At 37.6% G+C, this 27,002-nt stretch overlaps 1 protein-coding gene across 1 annotated transcript in view; it reads right to left on the reverse strand.

Annotated features, from left to right (window-relative positions):
• Positions 1-20,685: 20,685 nt before the first annotated feature.
• The window catches only part of LOC131434520 (uncharacterized), an 85,385-nt gene continuing 79,068 nt past the window's right edge, over positions 20,686-27,002 (reverse strand). The window contains exons 4-5 of the mRNA XM_058601274.1: positions 23,305-23,366; positions 20,686-23,237 (exon numbers count right to left, since the gene is read on the reverse strand). Coding sequence (XP_058457257.1) covers positions 22,984-23,237; positions 23,305-23,366 — 316 coding nt within the window. The 3' untranslated portion in view covers positions 20,686-22,983. The remainder of the gene's footprint in view (positions 23,238-23,304; positions 23,367-27,002) is intronic.

Genomic DNA, 27,002 nt, shown 5'->3' on the forward strand with positions numbered 1-27,002 from the left:
GTTCACGTAAAAATTATAGAGGAGCGGACTTAGGCATGAGCCTTGCAGAAGACCCATGTAGCTAATTCTGATTATTCATAACCTCTGGAAGTCCGTGTTGGTGGAGCTTGTCTGAAAGAAGATCAATGGGAACTGCTATTGAAAGGAATGCCGAGATGATGGTCTTTAGGGGTTCAGAAGTATTGAATGCTGAGAAAATCCGATAAGTCTGGTTTCCATAATTAATAAATACTAATTACAGTTGTTTGCTCTCGAGTATCTTATCTTCCTCAAGCTATAGAGTTTTTTTAAACGACCAACTCCATTCCTAAGTAAGTCATCGACTGTCAAACTCGTTTCAGTGATAACACCGTCAATTTCCTCATCTTTCGATGGAATATAAACTCGATATTCTAGACCGAATAATAAGGTTACAATTTGGTTAGCCTGTTTCAAATCGTTAACAACAACTCGAATTTTATCTTTATTAACTTTGAGATCTTTACGATTTTTGGAAATAGTGAAGTCAAATCTTTCGTGATTTGCATCAAATTCTATAGCTTCAATTTGTGCCGCAAATAAGCTATCCTAGGCCCAGAAGTACCGTCTGGATTATGCTGTGCCCTGGGAGTATTAAAGCTCTTGCTAGTACTCTTGCGCTCCGAATATTGGCTGTGCACTAGCCTTTGCTTGCATCCCCGCGTTTGCGAATAGCACCAACAGGTTTTGTACCTGCAGCTAGAGTTGATTTCGTCTTGGTAACAGCCGTTAACTCACGAGCCAGTAATAACGAAACACACCCTCTTTGCTTGAATGCTTTTTACCGAATGAAATCGAATGTAATTGAAAAAATCTTGTTTACGCGAAATATTTTAAATAACGCAATGTTTTTTTTTCATTTAGCCGAAATTTATGTTAGGCACCCCGGACTTCGCGCGTGAATTGAGGTTTCAGTGTATTATTTATCTGAAGGCAAAGCCCACGGGAATGAATTTTCAGTAACTCTGCCTCCCGTAGGCATGAAGCCTTTTTTTCGAAGTACCAACAGTTTACAAAACCAAATTATACAATTCACACCTAACCCTCAGGGTACGGACTATAAAAAAGTTACGTTCAGTACGGACAGGGTTAGCCTAACCCGGCGACTTTGATTGGGTGTATATCGAGCTGTACTTTGTCAATTTGAATAATTTTTTTTTTATTTTGTGTGAAATTGTCTCAAAAATATAATAGAGTTGTCAGATTAATCATTTTAATGATTGAAAAAAAATTATAATGAAAAATGTGAACGGGTCTTGATTTTTTTTTGTAAAAAACGTTTTTTTTTTCAAAATGCTGTAACTTTTTGAAAAAAAAAATATTAACATTGTATAACTCGCATTTGAAAGGCAAAAAGTAGTTCTTACAAATGTCCATAACGGTTTTTTGATTTATTCCAAAAACTATATTTTTTTTGAAAAATGAAAATACGCGTTTTTTCGAGTTAGCGGAAAAACGTTGTTTCGTTGATTTATGATGATAAAGGTTAAAATTAATTACTTTGAGCGTAAAAAAAATTGTTTCTCAGATATTGTTGAGTAGTATCATTACAAGTAGTATCATTACAAGAAACAAAATTTAATGAGTTATAATTCACTACGAGCAGCAAAGATTTCGATATAAGACGTACGTTCAAGTGATTGAGATCTACTACAATACTTCGCTTACACCATGTACAACGCGTTATTTTGAGGTTAGAATCTACAAAATTAAGTATAGAGTACGTATTCTTACTTACCTTTTTATTCCTCAGCGGCAAACAGACGAAAATTAAAACTTAATTTTTTTGAAAATTTTGGATTTTGTAACGTTCGATACGGACTGGGTGTACCACACCCGAGCACAATGTTTATATGTGTCTAGCTCGGACACAAAGCGGAAACTGACTCTGCCGTTTGGGCTTCTAATAGTGTGTACCTATAAGTTTTTCCCCCCCCTAGTCCGGACCCCCCTCGCCGACTTCTCTTAGTATGGCGCTTCTTTCAAATTTCGCTCGGGTTACGGTAACCCAGTCCGTACCCTGAGGGTTAATATCTAACAAGACTTACTCTAGACGATTATGAAAATCTAGTATGAAATAAATAAATTGAAATCGAGGTATTTATAGCATTTGTTAAAAACTCTTCACATGTTACTTGAGGGTTCATTTTCCTATAAGTTGTACGAGAAGTAGGAAGGCGAAAAAAGTTATATGAGCGAAGGTTTCTGAAACGAATGGCGATATTGAAAAGACAAAATATGCCAGCGCTGTCAACAGCAGGTCAGAAACGAATGATGGCTTAGTAACATCTCGACGAAGGGATAGTGTCTGGAGGCCGATAGGATTGCAGCGGTCTTCGTATCGTGGTAGGTTGTGAGGATCATTCTACGGTATATGGCGCAACTGTGCAATATTATTCTTGATAGTGAGCTCCGAATCGAGAATAACACCTAGATCATTTACAGTTGTTTCTTTTTTGATTTAGGTTTGAGTGATACTATAATCGAAATTTATGATTGATCGTTTTCAAGCAAAGATAATCATCTTCCGAGCATCTTGAGACAGTCAAAAACACCAGTTTGTGAACGTATCAATTAAAGACTGTAGAAACGCAACATCCGAGAGGTTTTTTATTAAGTAGCATAAATTATAATCGAGTCGTCAAATGGTGAGATAACTAAGTCCTCACAAGTTCCTATCTCATGCCTCCCCGAGCGTCTATGATCATTTGATCAATAGAACGGTGTCGACTGGGTGCTATCGCCTTCTGCGTTAGTAGCAGAATGAGAGGGTGCGAAAAGGCTTGTAGTTTGAAGCACATCCTAAAGTGCAATATTTATCATAGTATATTGAAACATGTAGTTCTGTTGTTTGTTGCATTATTTGTTATTATTATTATTATTATTATTATTATTATTATTATTATTATTATTATTATTATTATTATTATTATTATTATCATCATAATTATTAAAAAAGAAATATTATATTTCTTGCAGTACTGCGACGAAAGAAGAGCATAACTTACACTGCGACATCAACTGTTATATATTGCATCATAGCATATTACTTCATATATTATCGTCTTATATTATATTATATTATATTATATTATATTAAATTATATTATATTATATTATATTATATTATATTATATTATATTATATTATGTTATATTATATTATATTATATTATTTAATATTATGTTATATCACAGAGAACAGATATTCAACAGACATTCATGCGTACAAAGTCGTGTGCAACGGTAATTTTCAACGGATTTTCACATGTATGCTTTTTTAGCTTTTTAAAAAGGTTGTACTAGCTTGGATGTCTGTTCTCTGTTGTTATATTATATTATATCATATTATATTGAATTATATTATGTTATATTATGTTATATTGTATTGTATTATATTATATTTTTTATATTAATTGTATTATATTATATTATATCATATTATATTGTATTATGCTCAATTATATCGACAACGGGGCGGGGCAGGGAGTGCATCAGGATATCTTACAAGTGAATGACTGGATGATGGAGTGGATGGCCAACCTGAGTCACGTGGGAGAAGCTTTGTGTTTCTCCTTGAAGGTCTGAAATGAGTACGACGCACCCTTCTAACAAACGAACCATCAGGCGGGTTTAAGCTGGTATAGCGAAATTCTTTATTATATCGCTGGATGTTCTTGCTGGAAGGCGTCGGGTCCTTAAAACCCATTTTTGTCTACCTAGCAGCAATTATATGACAGCTATCTGATAATCAAATTCGGATCTACTGTAAATCTACCCGCATACACTGGTAATGCCTTGAACTGATGGTGGCTTCACACATACATACATACACAAGTAGAATAAATTATAATCGTCGGAATACGATAGCTTGAAATATGATACACCTTGAGGTACACCAGATGTGGCACAAAAGGAGGAAGATGTGTGCGTTCCAATTTTCACGGCCATTTTTCAACTTGTTTAGTAAGATTCTAACCATTCTAGAATGTTTCCATGAAAGCTATTCTTTGGATTTTCGCAATAGCAAATTGATGATTCAACGATTTGTGTTTTAGTCTTTGTTAAGACGTAGAGTCGTCTTGAGCTAGTTTCAAATATGATCAGTATCTAACGGGAAAGCAGATTGGAAAATTGACATGCGAGTGCAAGTATGTCTTGAAAACCGCAGAGACGGGACTTGAACCCGTAGCATCCGGTTGAATCCTTTTTCTAAAAGGGGAAGGATGTGCGACGATTTCCAGATATTGGTAAATGCTCCAAATCTCAATGAATTTTTGAAAATGACGGACAAGGACGTACAAAGCGTAGATGAAGTGGAAGGAGAGGAAACAAAAGTACGCTTACCACCACAAGTGTTTGGTATTTTTTGGGCCCACTGGTAACCGTCGTGCGCACTTTGGACTCGAAAACCCCTTCGGTCGTTCTCTTTGACTTCTGTGTGTGTCTGTGTGTGTAACAAAAATATGCACTCACTTTTGTCGGAGATGGCTGAACCGATATTCACAAACTAAGACTCAAATCAAAGGTCTTATAGTTTCCTAAAAATTTCTAGAACATTTTATCCAGATCTGACTTCCGGTTCCGGAACTAAGGCGTGATAAGTGGAAAATTACCAATTTCATCAGTATTTTTTTCACAAACGATGGTACAAATCCAATAAAACTGTCTGCACTAAAGCTTAATCCCGCACTACTGGTCCCCCCTTTTCCTATTCCGAAAGCTCCGAAAGTGGTGCAGAAAAACTTAAAAAAATAGAACTCACTTCGATTTCTCTGCGATGCTTGAACCAATTATCACATATCTTGATTTGAATTCAAGCAGGTTCCGCAGTTACAGGGCGATGAGTGTCAAAGTTTTCAGATCGTCATATAGAATGTCAATATGTACCACACCGAAAGAAAGAGAAAACACAAAACAAACGATGCGTGCTTTGTTCTATTTATATTTGTACATGCTATGAAGAAATCGAAACGGTTCCGGATGTCTGCTACTAGTGTTTAATATTGGTAAAAGACGGTGCTGCGGTTGATAAAAATTATTGCCATTTTATTATCAGTACGACCGAAAGAATAAACGAATGTCAATGAATTCAAATTTATTTGAAAAAATATGACATTTTCACATCCGGTAGTGCAGTAATACGTGTCCCGGTGGTGTAATGATGTCGATAATAATAATAAAAGTAATAATCCAACTACATGTTTTATGCTGCTGATTCATGCTTTTTAGCATGAATGCAGAAGTAACAGAAACGCAGGTTCGCTTCGTTTGTTAGATTTCGTTTTATTGATTTAATAGTAATATAGCATGAGATTGTAAGTCTAGGTTTAACTAGGTTCAAAACTATTCCAATTTATTTGTTGCTGGCAAACAAACCAACTTCGGCTATACCGATTGGAAATGGTGATTAAAAAACTTTCACTTTCAGGGTTTCACTCACTTTCCTTCAAGATGGCCAAGTCGATTTTCACAAAATTATAGGTTCAAAGGAAAAGTCTTACAGTTTCATACGGAATTCCTAAATTTGTTGTGGATACTACTTCCGGTTCCGGAACTACAGGTGTTACGGACCAGTTTAGTAATGCAATTATATCAGTTTAGTAATGCAATTATATCAGTTTAGTAATTCAATTATATCAGTTTATAATTAAACCACAGGGATTTATCCGATGGCCCAAAGAGTGGGTCTAGACATTGTAAAGTATTAAGAAAATAATGAACAAAACTAAACCGCTCTTCAAGCGGCTGTAGTACCTCAATAAAGCAGATATAGATTTATGATTTTGTGTGCAAGCCGAGACAAGCCGCTCTTCAAGCGGGTCTAGGGCCAAATATAGGAATTTCCACATTTAGAGCAATGAAATCTTTCCGCTCAGCTTTCGATAAGGACTAAAATATGTACACAAACAGCATCGGTCTGAGCCGCGCACCAGGATGTATGAAGTAAATAATACCTTTGTAAACAAGCAGGTAAAACTAGATGCGCGCGCTGACATAGCTAGATATCAGTGTGTAGTTAGGATCCCGCAATGGGATGGAAAGGGAAAACCGAGAATGTTGCGGTTAATGTCGCGCAACATTTACATTTGTTGTAAGGAAAATACTTGTATATATAGTTAAGATTTTGTTAAAATAAATCACTTGCAATTCACTGCAGTCAGGGGGAAATTGTTACTCATCCGAAAACAGCCCAAGTGGAATTGATTTCAAGGTGGATAGACCGCTACGAGAGCTATCCGGCTGCGAAACAATTACACTAGGCTTCATCCAGATACCCCTTAGTAACATTGGTGGCCCCAAGAGGAGCCAAGAAAAATCTGGTCTTTCTCGCCAGTAACATTGGTGGCTGCAGAAAGGAATCTCTGCGGTCAATAACATTGGTGACTCTAGAAAAGAGTCTTACCAATAACATTGGTGGCTCCAGAGAGGAGCCAAGGAAAATTAGTTTCTTCCCCCAACAACATTGGAGTTCTCCAGCGAGGACGAGAACTCACGAAGATCGAGTTCACGTTATCAGCACGAAACGAAGACTTTCGTTATTAACATCAGGGTAAACAGGATTTGTAGAGTTTGTTAGATTAAGTCCGAACAAACTTTCCTATTTCTATTCAATGAGCATTTGTTTTGGCGAATTCAACAGTAATAATGATGTTATGAGTAATATGAGAAATATATATATATACATATATATATATATATATATATATATATATATATATATATATATATATATATATATATATATATATATATATATATATATATATATATATATATATATATATATATATATATATATATACAAGATATATATGATATTTCTCATAGTCTCATATATAAATATGTGGATTTGGATTTTCGCAAAATAATAAAATAATTTTGTTTGATTCTTGCAAAACAAAAAGGTTTATCCATCAACTACTATAACCTACAGGCTTGCAGACACTTCCGAGATCGGAATTCGGGAATCAGTACAATCGAAGTCGGTTCGAACAAAGTGACATTTTTTAATCTACAATCACAATATCCGGTCGTTAATCGAAAACCGGGAATCAAAAAAGCCGACATCAATTTGTTTGGCCGTCTACTGACAATGACAATCGATTGGAATAGTTTTGAGGCAAGTTTACAAATTAGTTTACATAATCTTCACCCTGTAATTACGCAACCGCAAGTTTAATAATCTTCACCCTGTAATTACGCAACCGGATGTCGGATCCGGATGGAATCCAGGAATTTAATATGAGACCACGAGACCTTTCATTTGATCCTTTATTAATTTGTGTAAATCGGTCAAACCATCCATTTTGGAATATATGACCACTATTTCCGATGCTTCTGGAATCGGATACCGGGAATCAGGATAGCCAGAATCGGTTTATTTTATTTGTCCACTGATAATTGCTAACGATTGGAATAGTCACGAGATCAGTTTAGAATTCTTTTATGTTTTTTGTTTCGCCACTTCAAGTGAGGGTATCAAATTTTTAACACACTTTACCCTATAATTCCGGAACCGGAAGTCGCATCCGGATGAAACTTTGGAGTTTTGTAAAGGATTATGAGACCTTTCATTTGAACTTAATTTTGGTAAAACAATCACGCCATCTCTGAGAAAAGTGATGAAATAATTTGAAATTGTAAATTTTACACTAATCACCCTGTAATTTAGGAACCGGAAATCGGATTAAAATGAAATTCATGATCTTTGTATAAGAGTTTATACCTTTCATTTGAATCTAAGTTTGTGAGAATCGGTTCAGCCATCTTTGAGAAAAGTGAGTGCAAAAAATGTTACATACATACACACATATATAGAAGTTTTGCGTTCTCGAGGAACTGAGTCGAATGGTATATAGCACTCGGCCCTGCGGGCCTCGGTTCAAAAGTCGGTTTTCAATGACATTATTTGACACATACTCACCCACACGCATACACACACAGACATTGGAATATATGACCCAGCTCGATGGACTGTCTCGAATTGTATAGAACACTTAGCCTTCCGAGCCATTTTCACTAGTCAATTTTTCAAGTGATTTCATAGGTACAAAATGAATGAAAGATTTACAGAGTTGTATACTTTTCACCAGAAAAATATAGTTTTAAACGTGGCAACCATGCACGCTATACGAACAAAGTACGCTGCGAACGGATCGAAACGGTGGTGTTTTGTTCTTCCGTACCAACACGTGCCACCACTTGTGAAAATAAATTTTTTACTCATCGCGCTGTAATACCGGAACCGGAAGTTGAATCTAAATTAACTTTTCGGGGACTTTTTCCAGAGTTTCAGGAACTTTGATTTGCATTTTAGTTTGTGAAAATCGGTTGATAAATTTCCTAGAAAAATGAGTGCGGATTTGCTCATAGATTCGCTCATATTACCTTTTAATTCCGGAACCGGAAATCAGATAAAGATTAAATTCAATGGACCATAAGACCTTTCGTTTGAATCAAAGATGCTCTGAGAAAAGTGAGTGACTGTAATTCCGGAACCAGAAGTCGGATCGGGATAATATTCAATAGCAGTCTACGGGACCATAAGACCTTTGATTTGAAAATGGAGTGACATTATTTGTCACACAAACACACACACACACACACACACGCACACACACACACACACACACACACACACACACACACACACACACACACACACACACACACACACACACACACACACACACACACACACACACACACACACACACACACACACACACACACACACACACACACACAGTTTCCACCCTAACTGCTGTCAAACTGTTTGTTTGAAGCCAGTTTCGAACCTGGGTTCAACGGTGTTAAACTGAAAATCGAGTCGAACCTGGTTTTTATATTAGGTTTGCTCAAACCCCCGTTTGCTAAGTGCGAACTCAACACATTTTCGTCCAAAGTGTATGTTTGATGAAACTACCCTGGGTCAGTTTCAGTTTTCTCAAGCGAAAACGACAACAGAGACATTTTGTGATTTCGATGAACTGAGTCGAATGGTATATGACACTCGGCCCACCGAGCCTCCGTTCAAAAGTCGGTTTTCACAGTAATTGCAAGTAATTCGAAAATATATAGTGAGCTGTTTCAATGGACTACAATGAAGGCATTGAATTACCAAGCGTTGCTTCGCTTTGTCGCTACAACGCCACAGCACGGATGAAAGTTTTTTTCTTGATTGCGAAAGACTCCAAATTCCACATTACACGTTGAGAGCATCATTGGAAGTATTTCTTTACAGTTAAATGGAAGTCGCATTAAATTGGTGTGTTCACATAAATTGACAACTTCACATTAGTTAACTTATTTTTTATCAGCGTAACTTTTTCCAATACCACATTTCGATCAGTGTTTTTGCTTTTTGTGGTCGTTTTATCTTTAAAAAGCTCTATCACCATAACGAAAGCTTCGTTGTTGAGTGATACAGACATACGCCTACATTGCCTCAAAGCAATATTTCTAACCACTTCTAACGCAGTACTGATGCCGATAAAGATACTACATTTCATCAGCACTTTTTAGTTTCACAAGTAGTATATCTGCAGGGGTATATAGATATTAGCTCGTTATTTTTTCACTGCTCGAACCTATAATGAGCTACCCAATATTTTCGAATCGGACGAATCGTGCACGACAACACTCGTTAGAGTAAAATAATCAAGTAGATAGCAAAACATAGATGATTTTAATGCAATTGGTCAAAGTTGCCCTACCACGCCACGATCAATGCTCAACGATCGGGTCGATTTTCTATTCAATCGACACGACGATCAGATGTGGCTCCACAAAATTCACCCGGGGGTTCAGTTTTCTGATGTCGGCCCGGTAGCGAGCTATATAGCATCGGGCAACCGTCGTGCTTCTTGTTTTCTTATCTTCTTCATTCTTTTGCACTAGTGTAAACGTCAATCTTGGTCGAAACGCTATCATAGATCTGATTCCTAACAACTATTTCATGCATAATTCAGTAAGAATTATATATTTTATTATATTTTATAAAATGTAGTTGGTATGAACATATATCATTTACCTACTAGATAGTCAATTGTTATTTAAGCATTGGTAGATGCCAAATGCAATTAAAATGTATTTCGCTTAATATTGCGAAAACATTTTTGTCTAGTCACGTTACCTTTTGTGATAATTTATAGAAACGTGAAACGTGATTTTTATCACATTTTCGTATAATTAATAAGATTATTATCATGACAAAAAATTATTTCAAAGCAACTGAAAAAAATACATACGAAACATATCAACTAACAAGACCGTCAAACTATACCATGCATCACCCTGTTTTAGCAGCTTAGTTCAATAGCAGCCGATAAAATCAAGGAAGTGGGTTTCTTAGGCTATCTACTGATAAGACCTGCAAAGTTGAAAAATTTACTTAAAACTAAATATCAATTCTTTGCTATGTAGCCATTGAATGGATCATGTTATTAGCTTATTAGCTTTCAACCGACACTGTAATTGTATTTCTTTGTTGCATCACAACGAATACGGTAACCGATATGAAATCATTACTTAACCTTGTCTTGTAGTGTGTCACTTTTGTCGTGAATACGACTTAATTTACTATGTCGCGCCTTTTCAAAATTAGCCATATGGAAGATTGAACAGAACTTAATCGTGAATATCTCGACTTGTATTAAAGACAGCAACATAATTCTCTCACTATTTAATCTAAAATATGATCAGGAATTTAGGATAATATTTTTAAACAGTGTGAGATAACCACAAACAACTCAAAAATTTAGTTTTCTCAAACTTTGAAAACAACGTGGAAAACTCTTTACTCTCGCTTGGGTTTTTCGCGCAAGGACGACGATTTTGAGGTAGTCAGGTACATATCTTCAACTGAACGTTATAAAAGGGAAACACTCGATGTGGATAGACGAATAACCTACTAAGACCAGAGCTGCAAATTGTCAGTCACGTCAAATGACCTTGACAGACTGACTAAAATCATCGTCAACTGTAATCGGTACGATCAAAGTGTCTGTCAAATGAGATACTCGATAGTTCAATGACCAAGTAGAAGTATATTCAGTCAAAGACAGGTGACGCATTTTGTTCTCTCTTTCATTCTCCTACTCCCTGTTGAAGTAAAAAAATTCCATGAGTACTAACGTAAACATAAATTGATAAAGTTAATTGTTCTTTGTAAAAAGTCATCGGATTTCGGAGTTTATTGGTGTACATGAATTTAATTCAATGTTTATGCTGCTTGATTAATATTTAGTCACATCGTAATCAAGCAGTTACAGGAGAAATAAAGATAATATCAAGAGAATTTAAGTTATAACAGATCGGCTCTCAGACACTCAATATATGATGATTGGTAGAGAATGGTTGGCACCAGTCCAGTGACATAAACTTTTCAATCTTCGTCGTGCAAAGTTTCTCGTTGATAGTGACATTTAGCAGCTCTGACTACGACTAATTACGATTTTGTTTTATCTTTTATTCACAGCTTTCTACCTAACCAAGCTATGGGTAAAACGCGCCATAGATCCGAGAAGGATCCAAAGGATGCTGAGCGTCTGAAACCAAGTGATGTACAGGTAAACGACCGTTTGCTGAGTAACAACAAACACGCTAATCTGCCAGTTGATGTCGAAGAGAAACTGCAAAAGAAGGAAAAAATGCCGCCTTTCTACCTGAAGGGCTTCCCACCAACTCTACGCTCGGATTTCAACACGCTGATCAGCAAAGGACTACAGACAACAATCCGTTTATGTACTGAAGACTACAAAATAACTGTTCCAGCTTTGAACCACTACAAACCAGTAAAATTGTACCTGAAGCAGACAAATGCGGAATACTTCACACACCATATTGCCGCCAACAAACCTACTTGTTGTACTTCGAGGACTACCCGACATGATGGAAGCTGAACTTAAGTAGGCACTGTCGGAGGCTGGACTAAAGCCTTTGATGGTGTTTAAAATGGAACAACACAACACGGACAAAAAGTATCAAGATCAACTGTACTTGGTTCATCTGAAGAAGGGCTCCATCACCATGAGTCAACTGAAAACGATAAAATCGTTATTCCATATAATCATCGAATGGAAAAAGTATAAACCGGTACATCAGGATGTCACACAGTGCACGAACTGTTTGAAATACGGCCATGGAGCGAGGAATTGCCACATGAAAAGTCGGTGCGGGAAATGTGCCGAATTACACAATACCAACGATTGCCTACTAGATGACATCGTTGTAAAATGTGTGAACTGTGATGGCGACCATCCACCCACTAGCAAATCGTGTCCCAAACGTGCTGAGCTCACAAAAAATCGACAACAGGCGTCCCGTAAACAATCAACGCACAAGAATGTTCCACAGAAGGATGACATTAATTTCCCATGGCTCCCACCGAAGAGGGATATTTCAAATTTACCGCCACTTTCTCACAGCAAGTCCCACCTGGGTGGGGCAATAATCAACCACAAGCAAACTCTGCTTGTGACTTATTCTCTGCTGAACAACTGATCGTCATTTTTGAAACAACGACAACAAAACTACGAAACTGCAGAACGCGGTTAGATCAAATCAACGCCTTAGGCAAATTTATCACCGAATATGCAATATAATGAGTTGGTTGTAGTAAATTGGAATGTTTGCTCACTCAGGAGCAAAACTGCTGAGTTATCCGACTTTCTTCAAGAGAAGAATGCCGTTATTGCTATTTTAACTGAAACTCATCTTAAACCTGAAATTTCTTCATTTCGGGGTTAGCCAAATTTTGTGCTAGGGCACATAACCGTTTTCATTATTTTTACGTTTCGTCTTTGACTCATTACACAATACCACAAGCAGAAACTTTACGTCTGCTTAGCGGTTCAAATTGAACTGCCGAGTTTAGCACTAAGCAGTTCAATTTGAACTGCTCTGCACTGATGAGTCAAAGACGAAACGTAAAAATAATGAAAACGGTTATGTGCCCTAGCACAAAATTTGGCTAACCCCTAAATGACCATACCTGCATCGGCCAGAAATAGTCGAAAACACGTTTTCGTTCGGCACCTCAGAAAAGACATTGCACTTCGTTGCAAAACAAAAAGTGTTCTGTAAGTAGCAGAAACTTGACGTCTGCTTAGCGTTTCAAATTGAACTGCCGAGTTTAGCACTAAGCAGTTCAATTTGAACTGCTCTGCACTGATGAGTCAAAGACGAAACGTAAAAATAACTGAAATTTCTATTTTTATTTCCAATTACAGGATTCACAGGCTCGACAGGACAACTACCAGAGGAGGGGGAATTGGCATTGCCATTAAACGATCCATTCAGCACAGGCTTCTGTCAGTCTTTAAATTGCAACTTATAGAAGCCATCGGAATTGAGATTACAACGACGATGGGACCCATTATCATCATTGCAGCGTACTGCCCCAAACAAACCAATCTTCGAGATGGTACGTGTGCATCACTCGACGACAGAATAAATTCATCATTGCTGGAGAGCTGAACGCACGGCATGAGCTGTGGGGAAACAAAAGACAGAATCGCCGATCAACTTATTAACACGTTGACTGCCAACCTACGAGATAACTCGTATATTCTGGTCGTATGAGAATGGTCGTGGCAGTCAACGTGTTAATATCGATTTGCCACTAGATTCCCCGATGGAAATCGATGCGGCCTTATCTTCCGTCCAGCATTCAATCACAGTCGCTCGTGATAGGACGGTTCCAGTACAACATATGCCGAGTTCCTCTCTTCAAATTGACAGTATCACCAAGAAACTCATCCGACTTCGAAATATCTACCGGAGGCAGTATCAACGAACTGGCATCCTAGATAAGAAGTCTACTTATAAAAACTTAATAAGGATAATCCAGAAAAGGATATCTGAGCTTCGCAACAAGAACTTCCAGCAAAAGCTTCTAGAAATTCTCCCACATTCAAAGCCCTTCTGGTCCTTAACGAAGGTGCTTAAGAAAAAACCGAAGCCTATTCCTCCTCTGATGTCACCCCAGGACGCAGCTGAAGGAATACCTTTAATCACACCAGTAGAGAAGGCAAATGCACTAGGCCAGCAGTTTGTGTGTTCTCACAATTCAGGACTCAACATTGTTAGTCCACATGAAAGAGCCGTTGCAGATAGAGTAGCTGAGGTTGACCAATCAGACAGCTTGGTTCCTGAGGAAAGTAGAGTCACTGCGAATGAGCTGATGGCTATTGTGAAAAAATCCAAAAATATGAAGGCCCCCGGTTTCGACAACACATTCAAAATTGAGCTGAAACATTTGAGTATTCGCTCATTTGTCTTCTTAGCTAAAATTTTTAACAGGTGCTGGGAGCTTGGTTACTTCCCTTCAAAGTAGAAGTTAGCTAAAGTTATCCCAGTTTTGAAACCGGGGAAAGATCTTTCCTTTCCCAAGAGCTATCGGCCCATCAGCTTACTCTCTGCCCTATCCAAGCTGTTTGAAAAGTCAATACAATGGCGAATTCTTGCTTTCGCAGATGAACAGGATATATTACTACAAGAACAGTTCGGGTTCCGGAAAGGAAGATCCACCATCCCCCAACTCACAAGGGTTAACAACGTCATCTAGCAAAACAAATCAGTGTCCAAAACGACTGCCGTGGCAATATTGGATATTGAAAAGGCATTCGATAATGTGTGGCACGATGGCCTGGTGTTTAAACTGCATCGGAATAATTTTCCCATGTATCTTATTTAAATTATCAAAAATTATCTTGCAGATAGAGCATTCCAGGTTTCTCTGAATAATGCACTTTCAGAAAGATTTACTATTCCTGCTGGTGTACCGCAAGGAAGTATCCTAGGTCCCATCCTATACAATATTTTTACATCAGACATCCCACCTCTTCCGGGTGGTGGTGTTCTGTCACAATTTGCTGATGATACTGCCATTCTTTACAAAGGTCGTGTCATTAATGCTCTGAAGAATATTTTACAAGCTGGAAAATTGTGATCAATGCAGCAAAAACTCAGGTCATCTTGTTTCAGACGAATGCCGAATACGATTCGGTGAAGAGGTCATTCAATGGTCCGATGAAGTTATCTATCTAGGACTCACCTATGACAGACATCTGATATTCAGGTCACATGTTGACAAAATCGTTCAAAAATGCAGCATACTCATCAGGTCTCTGAATCTGCTGATTTGTAGAACATCTAAACTGTGCCTGAAGAATCAGATGGCTGCCTATAAACAAATCATGTACCCCGCAATTGAATACGCAGACCCTGTTTGGCGGGGCTGTGCACGAACACACAAACTTAGGCTTCAGCGCATTCAAAGTAAGATCTTAAAGATAATTCTAAATCTACCCCCTTGGACAAGTACTAGTGAAGTACATGAGATGGCCTCACTGGATATACTAGAACAAAAATTCGAACAATACTGCACGAAATTTGAAGAGAGGTGCTCAATCTCTGTAATACAAATAATTCAAAATTTGTACGTATTCGGTTAGGGATAGTTATAAGTAGGTAGATATTTTATAAATAATTAAAATAAATATTATGAATCAACATTAGTATGTAAACAAGAGTAACTAAAACACCTATTATTAATAACGAATCGTATGAACAACAAAGATGAAAGGCCAAAGGGTCAAAACACTTGTACTGTTAAACGTTGATGTAATACACAAAAATAAGATCAATAAACAGATATTTATACAAAAAAAAAAGCGAAAATCGATCGGTTCTTCTTGAGCGTTGGATGGAAGCAGACGTCGTGGAAATGATTAAATCAACCTGCAGCTTCGGAGAGTGCACCTTCTGCGTGGTTAAAAACTTCAAACGCTCAGGTCGCAGTTCTCATTTGCTTTCCGGCCATCAAACCGAGAGGACGCATTCAACCAGCAGCGACGAAGAGTGCACCTTCTGCGTGGTTGAAACCTCAAACGCTCAGGTCGCAACTCTCATTCGCATTCTGAAACTGGATTCTGGAACTACATTCCGGAACTGATTTCAGTTTCGAAATTGTGGTTCTAGAATTGCAACTAAATTTTGAGTCTACTCTTAGTTCTAAATTTAGTTCTTGAACTCAGGTCCAGTTCTTTATTCCAGAATTCTTCTATTCGTTTCTTTTTAGAATCATAATAATACTCTTAAAGAATCATGCAAAATTTTACTTCACTGTACCCTGTACAACTCGTGGCGAGAATTCGTCTTCAAGTTTCAGAGCTTAGTTCCGGAATATGGGTTTAGAATTCGCGATAGAAGTGAAGGATGGCGGCGCCATTTCAGTTCCCTAGTAACGTAACGAAACATGAGAGAGAAATAAAATCGGCTCATCAAGGCTGCCAAACAAGCGGTAGCTTAATTGGATTTTATGTGATGTAGTCAAACTTGTAACCGAAAATATCAAAACTTTCTTGGCCACCCGGCCACATCGAGAGTCATTTTACACATTTACGAGAGAGCATGAAGAGAAATGTAATACGCACAGCGAGCGACACGGTTTTACCGACGACACGACCAGACACTCCGAAGAAAAATCGGAATAAAAAGTGTTCGTGAGCGATTTACCACCAGTTACCATAAATATAGCGACCCCTTGAAAATGACAAAAACTAACTATTCGAGCAACACTGTTTAAGTTGCTATGAACTAGTTACCAAGGAGCACCAGAATAAATAAACAAACAATTTGAAACAGTTGTGGAATAATTCCACATTTCATGGTTATTAAAAATCTTACGAAAAACTGGAAAAAATAACAATAATTCATTCGAGAGCTGAATTGTGTATAAATTTTGTCAAACGCCGATGCTTGGTGAGTGTAAATGATATTCTAATTCGTATAAATGAATTTCTAATCGCTTTGTGTTTTTAGTTCGACCTCGGAAAAAGTTCTCTGGAACCAAATACTTAGGAAGCGAAGCTAAAAACTTTAAATGAGTTGATTGAAAAGTCCCGATTGAGTACGCAAATGCAGGAAATTCTTGGGGCATATTTACTTTTAGAGCGTTATTTCATGGAAAAAAGCGATAATTTTGTACAGCATTGAAATGGGGCAGCAATGCTCCAGCATGTTGGATAATGTATTTTTCATTATTCGGAAGTGCATTCGACGTGGAACGCAATCGCTAGACGGAGTTGTGCTGTTGTTAATAACGCTGCTAGTTGCTTGGAACTAGATTTCATAAATGCTTTGAAATCACCTCTGAAATCTGGTTACCCTACCGGTTACATAGATCTAGCCCAATCGGCACTTCAAAGTTCAATCCAGCAAGGGCGATTACAAACTAGTGACGTTGAACAGGCACGTGCAAAATTTGTTTAAACCTCGTTTGCATCCGTGGGTTGACCAATTTATCAATCACAATCACAACCTCGCTGAGGAAGAGTTGGCATCGTATGAAGCTGGGGAAACATTTATACAATTCCTTATAGTGCAAGTCGACGCCTTATTCACGGCGTTCAAAACTGCCCTCACACCAAGATATTATGATGGATTATGATTATTCGGTTAGTATCATTACTAGTGAAGTTACAAGTCGCCTGGAGCGAGTTATCAAAAAATCTACAATCAATCGGCTTGGTGGACTAGTTTTAGTTTTTTTGCTTAGTTAAATGAATATATTCCCCCTGAAGATAACACACGAAAAGCTTTTTATTGCCTTAAACAACCAAAATCAAATTTTTAGTAGTGAATAACTTGCGTTGCCGGTACGGTACGCCACTACGAATTACATATTCGTCATGAGACAAGTACTCCAACAGTGTCGAGAATACAACGCGCCATTGACTTCAAAGCGGCATACGACACAATTGCTAAGGCAGATTATGCAGCTATGGCAGATCTCTGAAAGAATAAATTCAATACCTGCCAGCGGGCAACTACACTCAGTGGTTTCGTTTTAAGTCAGAATCTCTTGTTTTTGTTTACATTTCTTTTGTGGTTACCAAGGCTACTGGTAACTGTTTTTCAAAATCAATTATTTACCAACTTGTGTTGCCAGTTCCAACATTTTTTCAAGCGATTCCATTTTGACATTACCAGTTACTGAGGGGTAGCTCGATTTACGATACAGTTTTAAAAGCGAGTGGCAGGTCGTGTCGTCGGTTTTACGCTAACAACTGGCATCAGCCCTTAAAGCACAGACTAACAGACAGGACACTCAAATTAGATTCTTCAATCATTTTAACGGTCATTTCGAATATTCCTTTATTTGGGACAGCACTCACATGTGTCATGATGGCGCCACGTTAACCTATCAAAAACATCCTGTCTGTCATCTAGACTGTGTTTATTTTTTTCATTTACCAACAGAGTTGCCATTCATGCAGAATTACCTGTAATGTATTGATTTGTATACGTCCATGCGAATTTCATGCAGGATACAGATTTAATACATATTCACTTGCTTCTGGTCTGCCGCCACTTAATTTCGGGTGAAAACTACCAACACAATAAAAAATAGTCTAGATGAACAACGTTGAGTCAAATAAATGGTTACCTTCCAACATCGCGAAAAAGTTAAATATATTATCAACGTAATCCAATAATTTATTGTGACGATTCATTTTCAAAAATTTTGATGAAATCAGGCATCCCTGCAAGCAGCTGATCGGTGCTGACAAACGAGGGGAAACCAACTAGTAAAAAAACTTTTACGTAACACAAGGGGTTTACCGATAGTAAATAGTTCGCGCAGTACAATATAGGTGGAACTAGTGCATCACGAAAAATTATTTTTATAAGAATTTACTCATACTGTCATGTCTGTTAGTCTGTGCTTAAAGCTTCAAATCGTTTTAAGGCACGTTTTTGTCTTGCTGTCTAGCAACAACCTATCTCTAGCATGCTAGGAATAGGACTGAAACGTTAGCTTTAATTTCGCTTCTATTTATAGATTCGCGTGCTTCCAACAGCTTCGCTTTTGCATCGATTGACCAATCAGAGCGATGCTCTCTCTTTGATACATCGCTTACTCCTTCAAAACCGTCGACTATGGCAGGGAAATCCGGTATGCTGGAGATTTTTTGCAGACAAAATAGGACACTGCTAGCTATTAATCAACATTTCAATGATATACAATTCAAAATACATGGCTATGAACATTCAAATCAATACGTAGAAATATTTCCTATCAAATCATGAAATAATATTAATAATTGATACAAAACAGACTGAGCTGTAAGTGTTTAAAACCTGACCACATTTCTACGTGTACTTTGTGATTTGCACCCCTAATAAAGATGTGTTCCACATCAAAAAAAGTTTAATATGATTAATGTCTAAAAAACCATATTCTCTGATATTCAATTTGATTATTGTTTGCCAAACTGAAGAAAAAAACTTACATTCTGTCAATTTATGATAAAAAATTTTGAAACCAAAAATTTATATTGCCGTTACGAGAATAAGGTTATTTTTCTCGTTCGAAATAATCAAATATTTTTAATGAAATTTGGATGAAGGCCACTGAGATTACTCACTTTACTTACAGTAAAAAAATTTAAAAAATCCTCAATACGTTTCGATAAAACACGAGTGGCCCAAGATTTCCGATTCTCCCCTATTTGCCATAGTTTAAGTAGTTCATGTAATAACGTGTTCTTAAATTTCATTATTTGTGGGATTATGAAAATTTTTTAGGCAGTGGTTTAAATGTACACAGAAAACAATATAAAACGGACTTCACTTGTATTGAAAATTTGATTGAAAACTATCATCGATTAAAAATAAAATAGGAATGCATTGGTTTTTCAGTTATTAGAAATGCATTTTCAAAGTAATGCTTAATTTTGCCTCAGCCCCAGTAGTCATCTCATATACGAAAACCATTAGTCATCTGCTGTCTCTCTTCGATAGATTGCCTTTAAGAGTAAGATAAAATTAGGTACATACGCTTCGAGTTTTCGCTATATGAGCAGTATTGCACAGTTTTCAAACTAACATACTTGTCTTCTGCAGTATTGCTTCTTAGAGCCGAAGACAAGATATTGTTTTCAATGTTATCGCAATTCGTTGATTGAAAGTGGAGTAATCGGTAAAATAACATGGCGTCTCTACTAATGAGATGAATATTGCTACAATAGCTCTATATGGATAAGAATACAGAAATCGTTTCGTCATGGCTCTCATGGCATTTGGTTGCTACTCGATCATTTCGCGAATAATTTTTAATTTTAGTTTAAATTTAACATTTCAATAGTTATTTTTAAATGCAACTAAATTCAGAATTGTTCGTACGGAACGTTATTTATGTCGTTTTCGTAAAAAACTTCCCACCCTAACTGCTGTCAAACCGTTTGTTTGAAGCCAGTTTCGAATCAAGTTTTAACGTTATTGATCTGAAATTTAAGTCAGTTTCGAAAATGATTCTTGTATCGGGTTTGCATACCGATCGAGTAGGGTTATTTTTGACAATGCAATGGTTCACAGCCTTAGAATAATTGATGTATTGCATGTATGGCATATCACCAAGTATACCGAGTAAAAATATCTGATGATATATCATTCAAACATAGCAGCATGAGTGCACCTTTGCACGAAAGAAATGTTCAGTATTCGTAATACGACAAATGATGTTGCGAAAAAAATATTCTAGATGAGACAGTCATTGACTTACAAGTGCGTTTTTGAAAACAGTGTTGTTGGATTGTTCGGTTTGAAGTAAAATTATAGGTTTCGTAAATTTTTAATGGTTAATGACCAACAAAAATGTTGATTAATTTTTATTTAAAGCTCAAAATATACAAAAAAGATAATAAGTTCTCTTTTATACAAATAAATATAATACATTTGGTACAAAATATTAAACCGCTCTAAACGATTCCGGTGTCCCGAGCATGTCGAAATACAATAATTGTTGCAGTAGGAATGTGCACAACTGATGAAACATTTAATAAAAACAAATCATAGTTCAATTATTGCTCAAGTATTGAATATCCTAATAAATACTGCCAATATAAGAGACCTAAAATGGTTAAATGAAAGTTGCTAAAGTCTTGATTCTGAAACATTATACATGCATGATTGTTTAGTTTTTCAAATCTCTAGAAGGGGAAAATCAACATTCGGCTGGTTGAAACCACAACTTATTGGAAATAAGCAATTAAATAAAAGTATCTAGCTACCTATTATTAAAATATCTGTCTAAGGCGAAACCATTCTTACAAAGACGATGTGTAAGTCTTCTTTCGCAGCTTATTTCCGTAAACTTATTTACACTCGAAATATTCTTGCCACTCATTGCAAACTCTTTAGCTTTTTCGTTATTTATGAAGATTTATATCAATTAATCACTTTTTCATTTGCTTCTCTGGTTCGGCATATTCCGTATCTTACTACTGTCACTACAGTAATTGTTAATTATTGCAATATAAACTGTACAGGTGTTGGTTTTCTCCACCATTGTTCCTCTGTTTTTTAGTATTTTGGATTACGTGAGAAATAACCGATGCAATGTTTAGATTGTTTTGCTTATGTTCATTCTTGTTCTCTAATAGAAAACATAACTTTTCGATTTGCCTTTTACAATGCTAGCAATTGAAATAACATGTGTAGGCAATGCAATATCTAGAATAAATAATTAAATTATTAACTTGACAATAACTACGGCGGCAACTAGAATAGAAAATATATCGTAACGGTAAAAGTAGTGTAAAGATTATTACAATCTTTGTGGTTTTGGCATTTCTATACAAATAAATTAGTTATATTGCTATGACGGATGTTTTTGTCTGGCAGGGACATCAAAGTTAAACTATCAAGTGAGCTGTTTCATTCATTACAATATCGTGAACTTGCTTTTTCTTGTGTCGTTAACCAAATCGTTCGATAAACATGCTGCAATCGCGACCATTTCACGCGAGGTGTCTCCGTGATCAGTTAGTTATCTTTAGTGATTTTCACTAGTAGCCTCAGCATTTGCAGTGTGCCAGAAGCACACGCGAATCATTTTGAAATATGAAGATGGCACGTGAAAGTAATAGTTAAAAATTGTTGCGATCCTCTTTTCACTTGGCAAGATTAGTGTTTTTTTCTACCGTGCAACAGGAATTGAATACCAAATCTAGCTAAAACTCGGTCTAACCGTCTCTGCTACTGTCAAAATTAAAACTTGCATCGCATTCTAGAATATATAAAAAATTTAAACCTACTTCCATAATTACAAATAAATCTATCACGAAATGTTTTTTTTTTATGATTTGGCCAAAATGAAGTAGTTGAGGACGGCTGACCGTTTATTTGCTCGTATTTTACTATGCTTAGCCAGTGAACTAGAAATCGAGTTACGATCAACTTCTATTTAGTTCTGTATTTGGTCACTGTTAAAAGATTTCTACAAACTTAATGTAGGTCAACGTTCAAAGAACCGAACTCCGTTGGAATTTAGTTGTTTCTCTACATTCTCTGAATCACATATCTTCTATTACTATAGAGGCACCTGTTGTTAATATCAGTAATACAATGCACTAGTATGAGAGTAGTTGTCTATGTTTCTAATGTTACATTTGTCGAACACCATGTGCTTGATTCGGAGTTTTCTGTGCGTTTCAGGATCGTTGTGGCACATTTGATAGCGCGGTGTCTCGTTGAAAATGAGGAGGTGGTCCATATTCTTACTCTCGATAAATTGTATGTATATTGAGAAAGGCTTGAGGCCGCATTATGCAACTCGAGACGAAAGGTTTTTTGTACGAGCGATTGTACGAAAGTCGATTTGACTGGATTGCATAATGTCACCCATGAACCATTCATTTATGATCATCGTTGTCAACTGTTTATTTTTTTTGTTAGTCCTTGTCGTTACTGCATTGTTTATTTCACATTAGTGCAGTATCTATACAAAACTGCGTTCAAGATCCTGGCAGTATAAGGTTACACTGGAATGCCACATCTATTGTTTAAGCGTACAGACTCTCACATGGAAACTGTATAGTAACAAGCTTTTATTCAGAGCATCCGGCTTGCTATACTTTGTCTTTTCAATCTTGTATCCTCTAATGGCCAGCATTTATCGATTAAGTGATTCACTCATCGGTATCGTCCGAAGGTGGTGGGAGCCGAATGGTCGTTTGGGTTGATCACTTCGCACTGTTCGTAGCACGCCATCTACGGTATCGATGCCACCGTTTGCGCTTTCCAGTCTTTTTTTCTGCTGGTGCTTATGTACGCAAATATAACAGCAAACTATTGTTGCCAGCACTATCGCGACAATGGCACCGCTCGCTATGCTCGCAGTCTCTAGCATCACACGAGGGCGAGTTGCTGTAAGAAAAGTGGAACATGGTCATTATTGTCATATAAATACTAACAAAACTACAAAGTAACTTACGCAGGTAAGATCCGTCTAGATCTTTGTATTCACACCTAGGACCCATATAACCGTCCGCACACCTAAAAGTATTGTAACAAGATATTAGTATCGAAAGTATTGACACTAGTAAAAAGTAAACTAGTAAAATAAAATTATGAAATGCACATTCTCTGTTGTAAATTTGAAATATCACCACTACCGTGCACTATTTTACAATATAAATTCGATGAGATGTATAGAAGTATCGCAAGGCAACGTAGCAAGGATATTGTCATTGATTACTGTTCAATGTTATCGCATGGCAGCACCCTCTCAGATTTCAATGAAACTTTTCGGACATATACACCATATCATAAACGCCACTTTTCATAATTTGTTCTTTCAAAATTGACCTAGACTGTCCTTTGAAAATAGCAAAACTCTTTTTACCGGTTGTATTCATAAGGATACAATCGAAAAATGACAAATTATACAAAAAGTGTGATATGGATGACTACCACAGAGTTAGTCGAATTTTCGAAAAACAAAATCAAATGAAAGAATTTGTATTTTCACTTTTAATGAGTGAGTGGCTCAGTTCAGTAAAGTATTATTTATTCATTATTTGTTGTGTGTTTTATAAAATGTTTGTTTTATATTTTAAGCAATTTGGCCCTTTGGCCCTACATCTTTGATGATATTAAGTATTTGTAATACATGGTGTTTGTAGTTTTGTCTGTTCGTGAAAATTGAGGTTTGTGTCATAACACATTGTTAATGGAAAGTTATTTAAATTGAAATTTCTTACCTACTTACATCTAACCTAATCTAGCATTAATTTGAAACCTTCAATCTTTGAATGATTTGTATTTCTGAGGTTGAGCACCTCTCTCTAAATTTTATAGTTTGATGTTCGAAACGTTGTTCTAGGGTATCCAGGGAAGCAAGCTCATGCACTTCACTGGTTCTCGTCCAACGGGGCAGATTCAGGATCATTTTTAGAATTTTATTTTAAACTACGGGGAATTAGAATTTTATTATGAACTACGGGGACTGCGGGGTAGATGATTTTTTGTAGACAGCAATCCGATTCTTCAGGCTTGATGTTCTACATATCAACGGGTACACGGACCTGATGAGTATGTTATATTTAGTGATAATTTTTTCAACATGTGACCTGAAGATCAGATGTCTGTCATATGTTAGTCCTAGATAGACCAATTCGGCGGATCACTGCACGGCTGCACCACCGAACCGAATTCTGCATTCGTCGGATGGAACAAGTCTAGTCGACCTCGAATGCGAAAACAGGGTGACAGTTTGTGAAATATTCATTTAGAGCATCCAGACCCCTCTGCAATTTGTTCTTCAGAGTACTGACGACTCGTCCACCACAAAAGATGGCGGTATCGTCAGCAAACTGTGACAAGACACCACCCCCGGAAGAGGTTGCTCTCTCTAAAGGTGTTATTAAAATATTTCCGTCTTCTGCGCCCTCGGACGGAACCAGTGGAGGGACAGGTCTTGGTTTTTTCCTCAACACCTTTGCCATAGACCAGAAGGGCTTGGAAAGGGAAGTTATTTATTGATGGGTTTGTTGAAACTCTTTGTTTCGTAGATCTTTCATCCTCCCCTAGATCACCATAGTTAGATGATTATAGGTGATCTTCTTATGAGGATCACCTGTTCTTTGATATTGCCTCCGAAAGATATTTCGGAGACGGATGATATTTTTAGTTACACTGTCTATTTGGAGAGAGGTTCTCACCCTACTTTCCAACGGAATCGTTCTGTCCCTGGCTCCAGCAATCGCTTGTTGAATGGTTGAAAAGGCTGAGTCGATCTTCACCGGGGAACCCTTAGGTAGATCGACATCGATGTACTCGTTGATGATGTGTTGGAGCTGCTCCCAGTCGACCCGATGATATTTTCTGCATTGTGACGCTGGTGCTGTCTCGACTGAAGAGCCTATCGTCAACACCACCGGATAGTGGTCAGACGATAGCTCACTGTAAACGACCGGGGAACTGTTGATGGCGATGTCGGAGATGAAGTTGTCCAGTATGGAATGGACCCCTGAACGTGAGAGTCTTGTTGGGCAGTCCGGTGCATTGATGTTGTATTGGCCGCCTTCAAAATGTTCAACAAGGACCTTCCATTCTGGTTTTGTCTTCTGTTTCCCCAGATCTAATGCGAGCGTTCAGATCGCCTTCAATTATGAATTTGGACTGATCTCGGATGAGTATGGTCAAATCTTGTTTCAACATTGCCCAACTACCATCTCGTCTGGTGGTTTGCTTGGAGCAGTAGGCGACAATGACACTGATGTTACCAGACGTTTTTTTTTTGTTCTACGCCTAGTGACTCGATGAGTTTTTTACCAAAACTAGGAAGAACAGCAAACTTTATTCCTCGTCTGACGGCTACTGCAACACCAACTCCCCTAGAGTGGGTTCGATCCTAGCGGATAAAAGCGTGGTTCGGTAAACAAAATGATTTGTTGGGTGTCAAATGGGCTTCCGTATCAAGACATAAGTCAGTTTCAGTTTCAGGTTCGTGAATGCACTGAGCAGGCATTCCAGTTCACTATTTTCAGCCTTTCACACACCGTACTGGATGATGAAGGTACCGAGCACTTGAATTTGTTCACTTTTCGTCCTGCAACCACAGAGCGCAGAGCTCATGTCGACGAAAATTTTCATCAGTTCCACCGAAGTAAATAGTGGAGCGCAGTTTACAGTAGGGCCATCATCGTATTTGAAACCAAGTAGCGAGGGGATTGGATTCGGTAGATTGGGGAAATTTACTGAATACAATGGCGGTACAGGAATAACCTTCTTTTTCACCAGTTGTCGTTTTGAAACAGCTTGTTTTCTTATTTTAAGAAACTCGGCACGTTTCGGGCTAGCTCGTTCGGCCCAGCACAGTTTAAACAGTGGGGGTAGATTCTTCTTCCATAGCGAACTCGTTAGTAGCATGATTCAATCCGCAGCGGTTGCAACGGCTAATCATGTGGCAATTTCGAGCACCATGCCCGAAGTGTAGACATTTCATGCATTGAGTTAGATCTCTGCGTTTGTTGCGGTAGGGTTCCCATTTCACGATGACATGATCGATGGCCTTCAGTTCTTTAAGCTGCTTCAATGTGGTCGTACCTCTCGCGAAGTAAATTAGGTACAATGCGTCTCTGTACGTGCGTTTATCCTCTACTCGTTTCATTCGATGAATTACCAAAGCCGGTTTGTCAAGATCTGATAAGATGTCCATCAGTGAATCTTCGCTGACTAACGGGAGTCCTCTCAGCACCACTTCGTATGATTTTTCACTCGGTTTGTCATGAGTGAAAAACTCAGCCTTTGTTTTCTGGAGAAATTTTGCGATTTTATCGTATTCATTCTGCTAGTGACAAAGCAGCTTGGGCCCAAAACAGCAAAGTTTGAACGTTGGATTCACTTTTAACGAGTGCTATGCCTTTTGAGTGATACTCCGCATTGACAACCATCAAAGGCGAAAGTTTAACTTTTATCTTCTTGGTCACTGTTTTCCAATTGGGATCATCCATATTATCCGGATCAGCATCTGGATTGTTGTCAACATCTAGCGACGCGAACGAGTTCATCGTAGCCACGTGAGAGTCTTGTTGGGCAGTCCGGTGCATTGATGTTGTATTGGCCGCCTTCAAAATGTTCAACACAATGGCAATCGATTTGCTGGAATACGTAGATTTATTCCGTTTC

Source organism: Malaya genurostris, chromosome 3 (genome assembly GCF_030247185.1).
Source record: "Malaya genurostris strain Urasoe2022 chromosome 3, Malgen_1.1, whole genome shotgun sequence".
Lineage (NCBI taxonomy): Eukaryota > Metazoa > Arthropoda > Insecta > Diptera > Culicidae > Malaya > Malaya genurostris.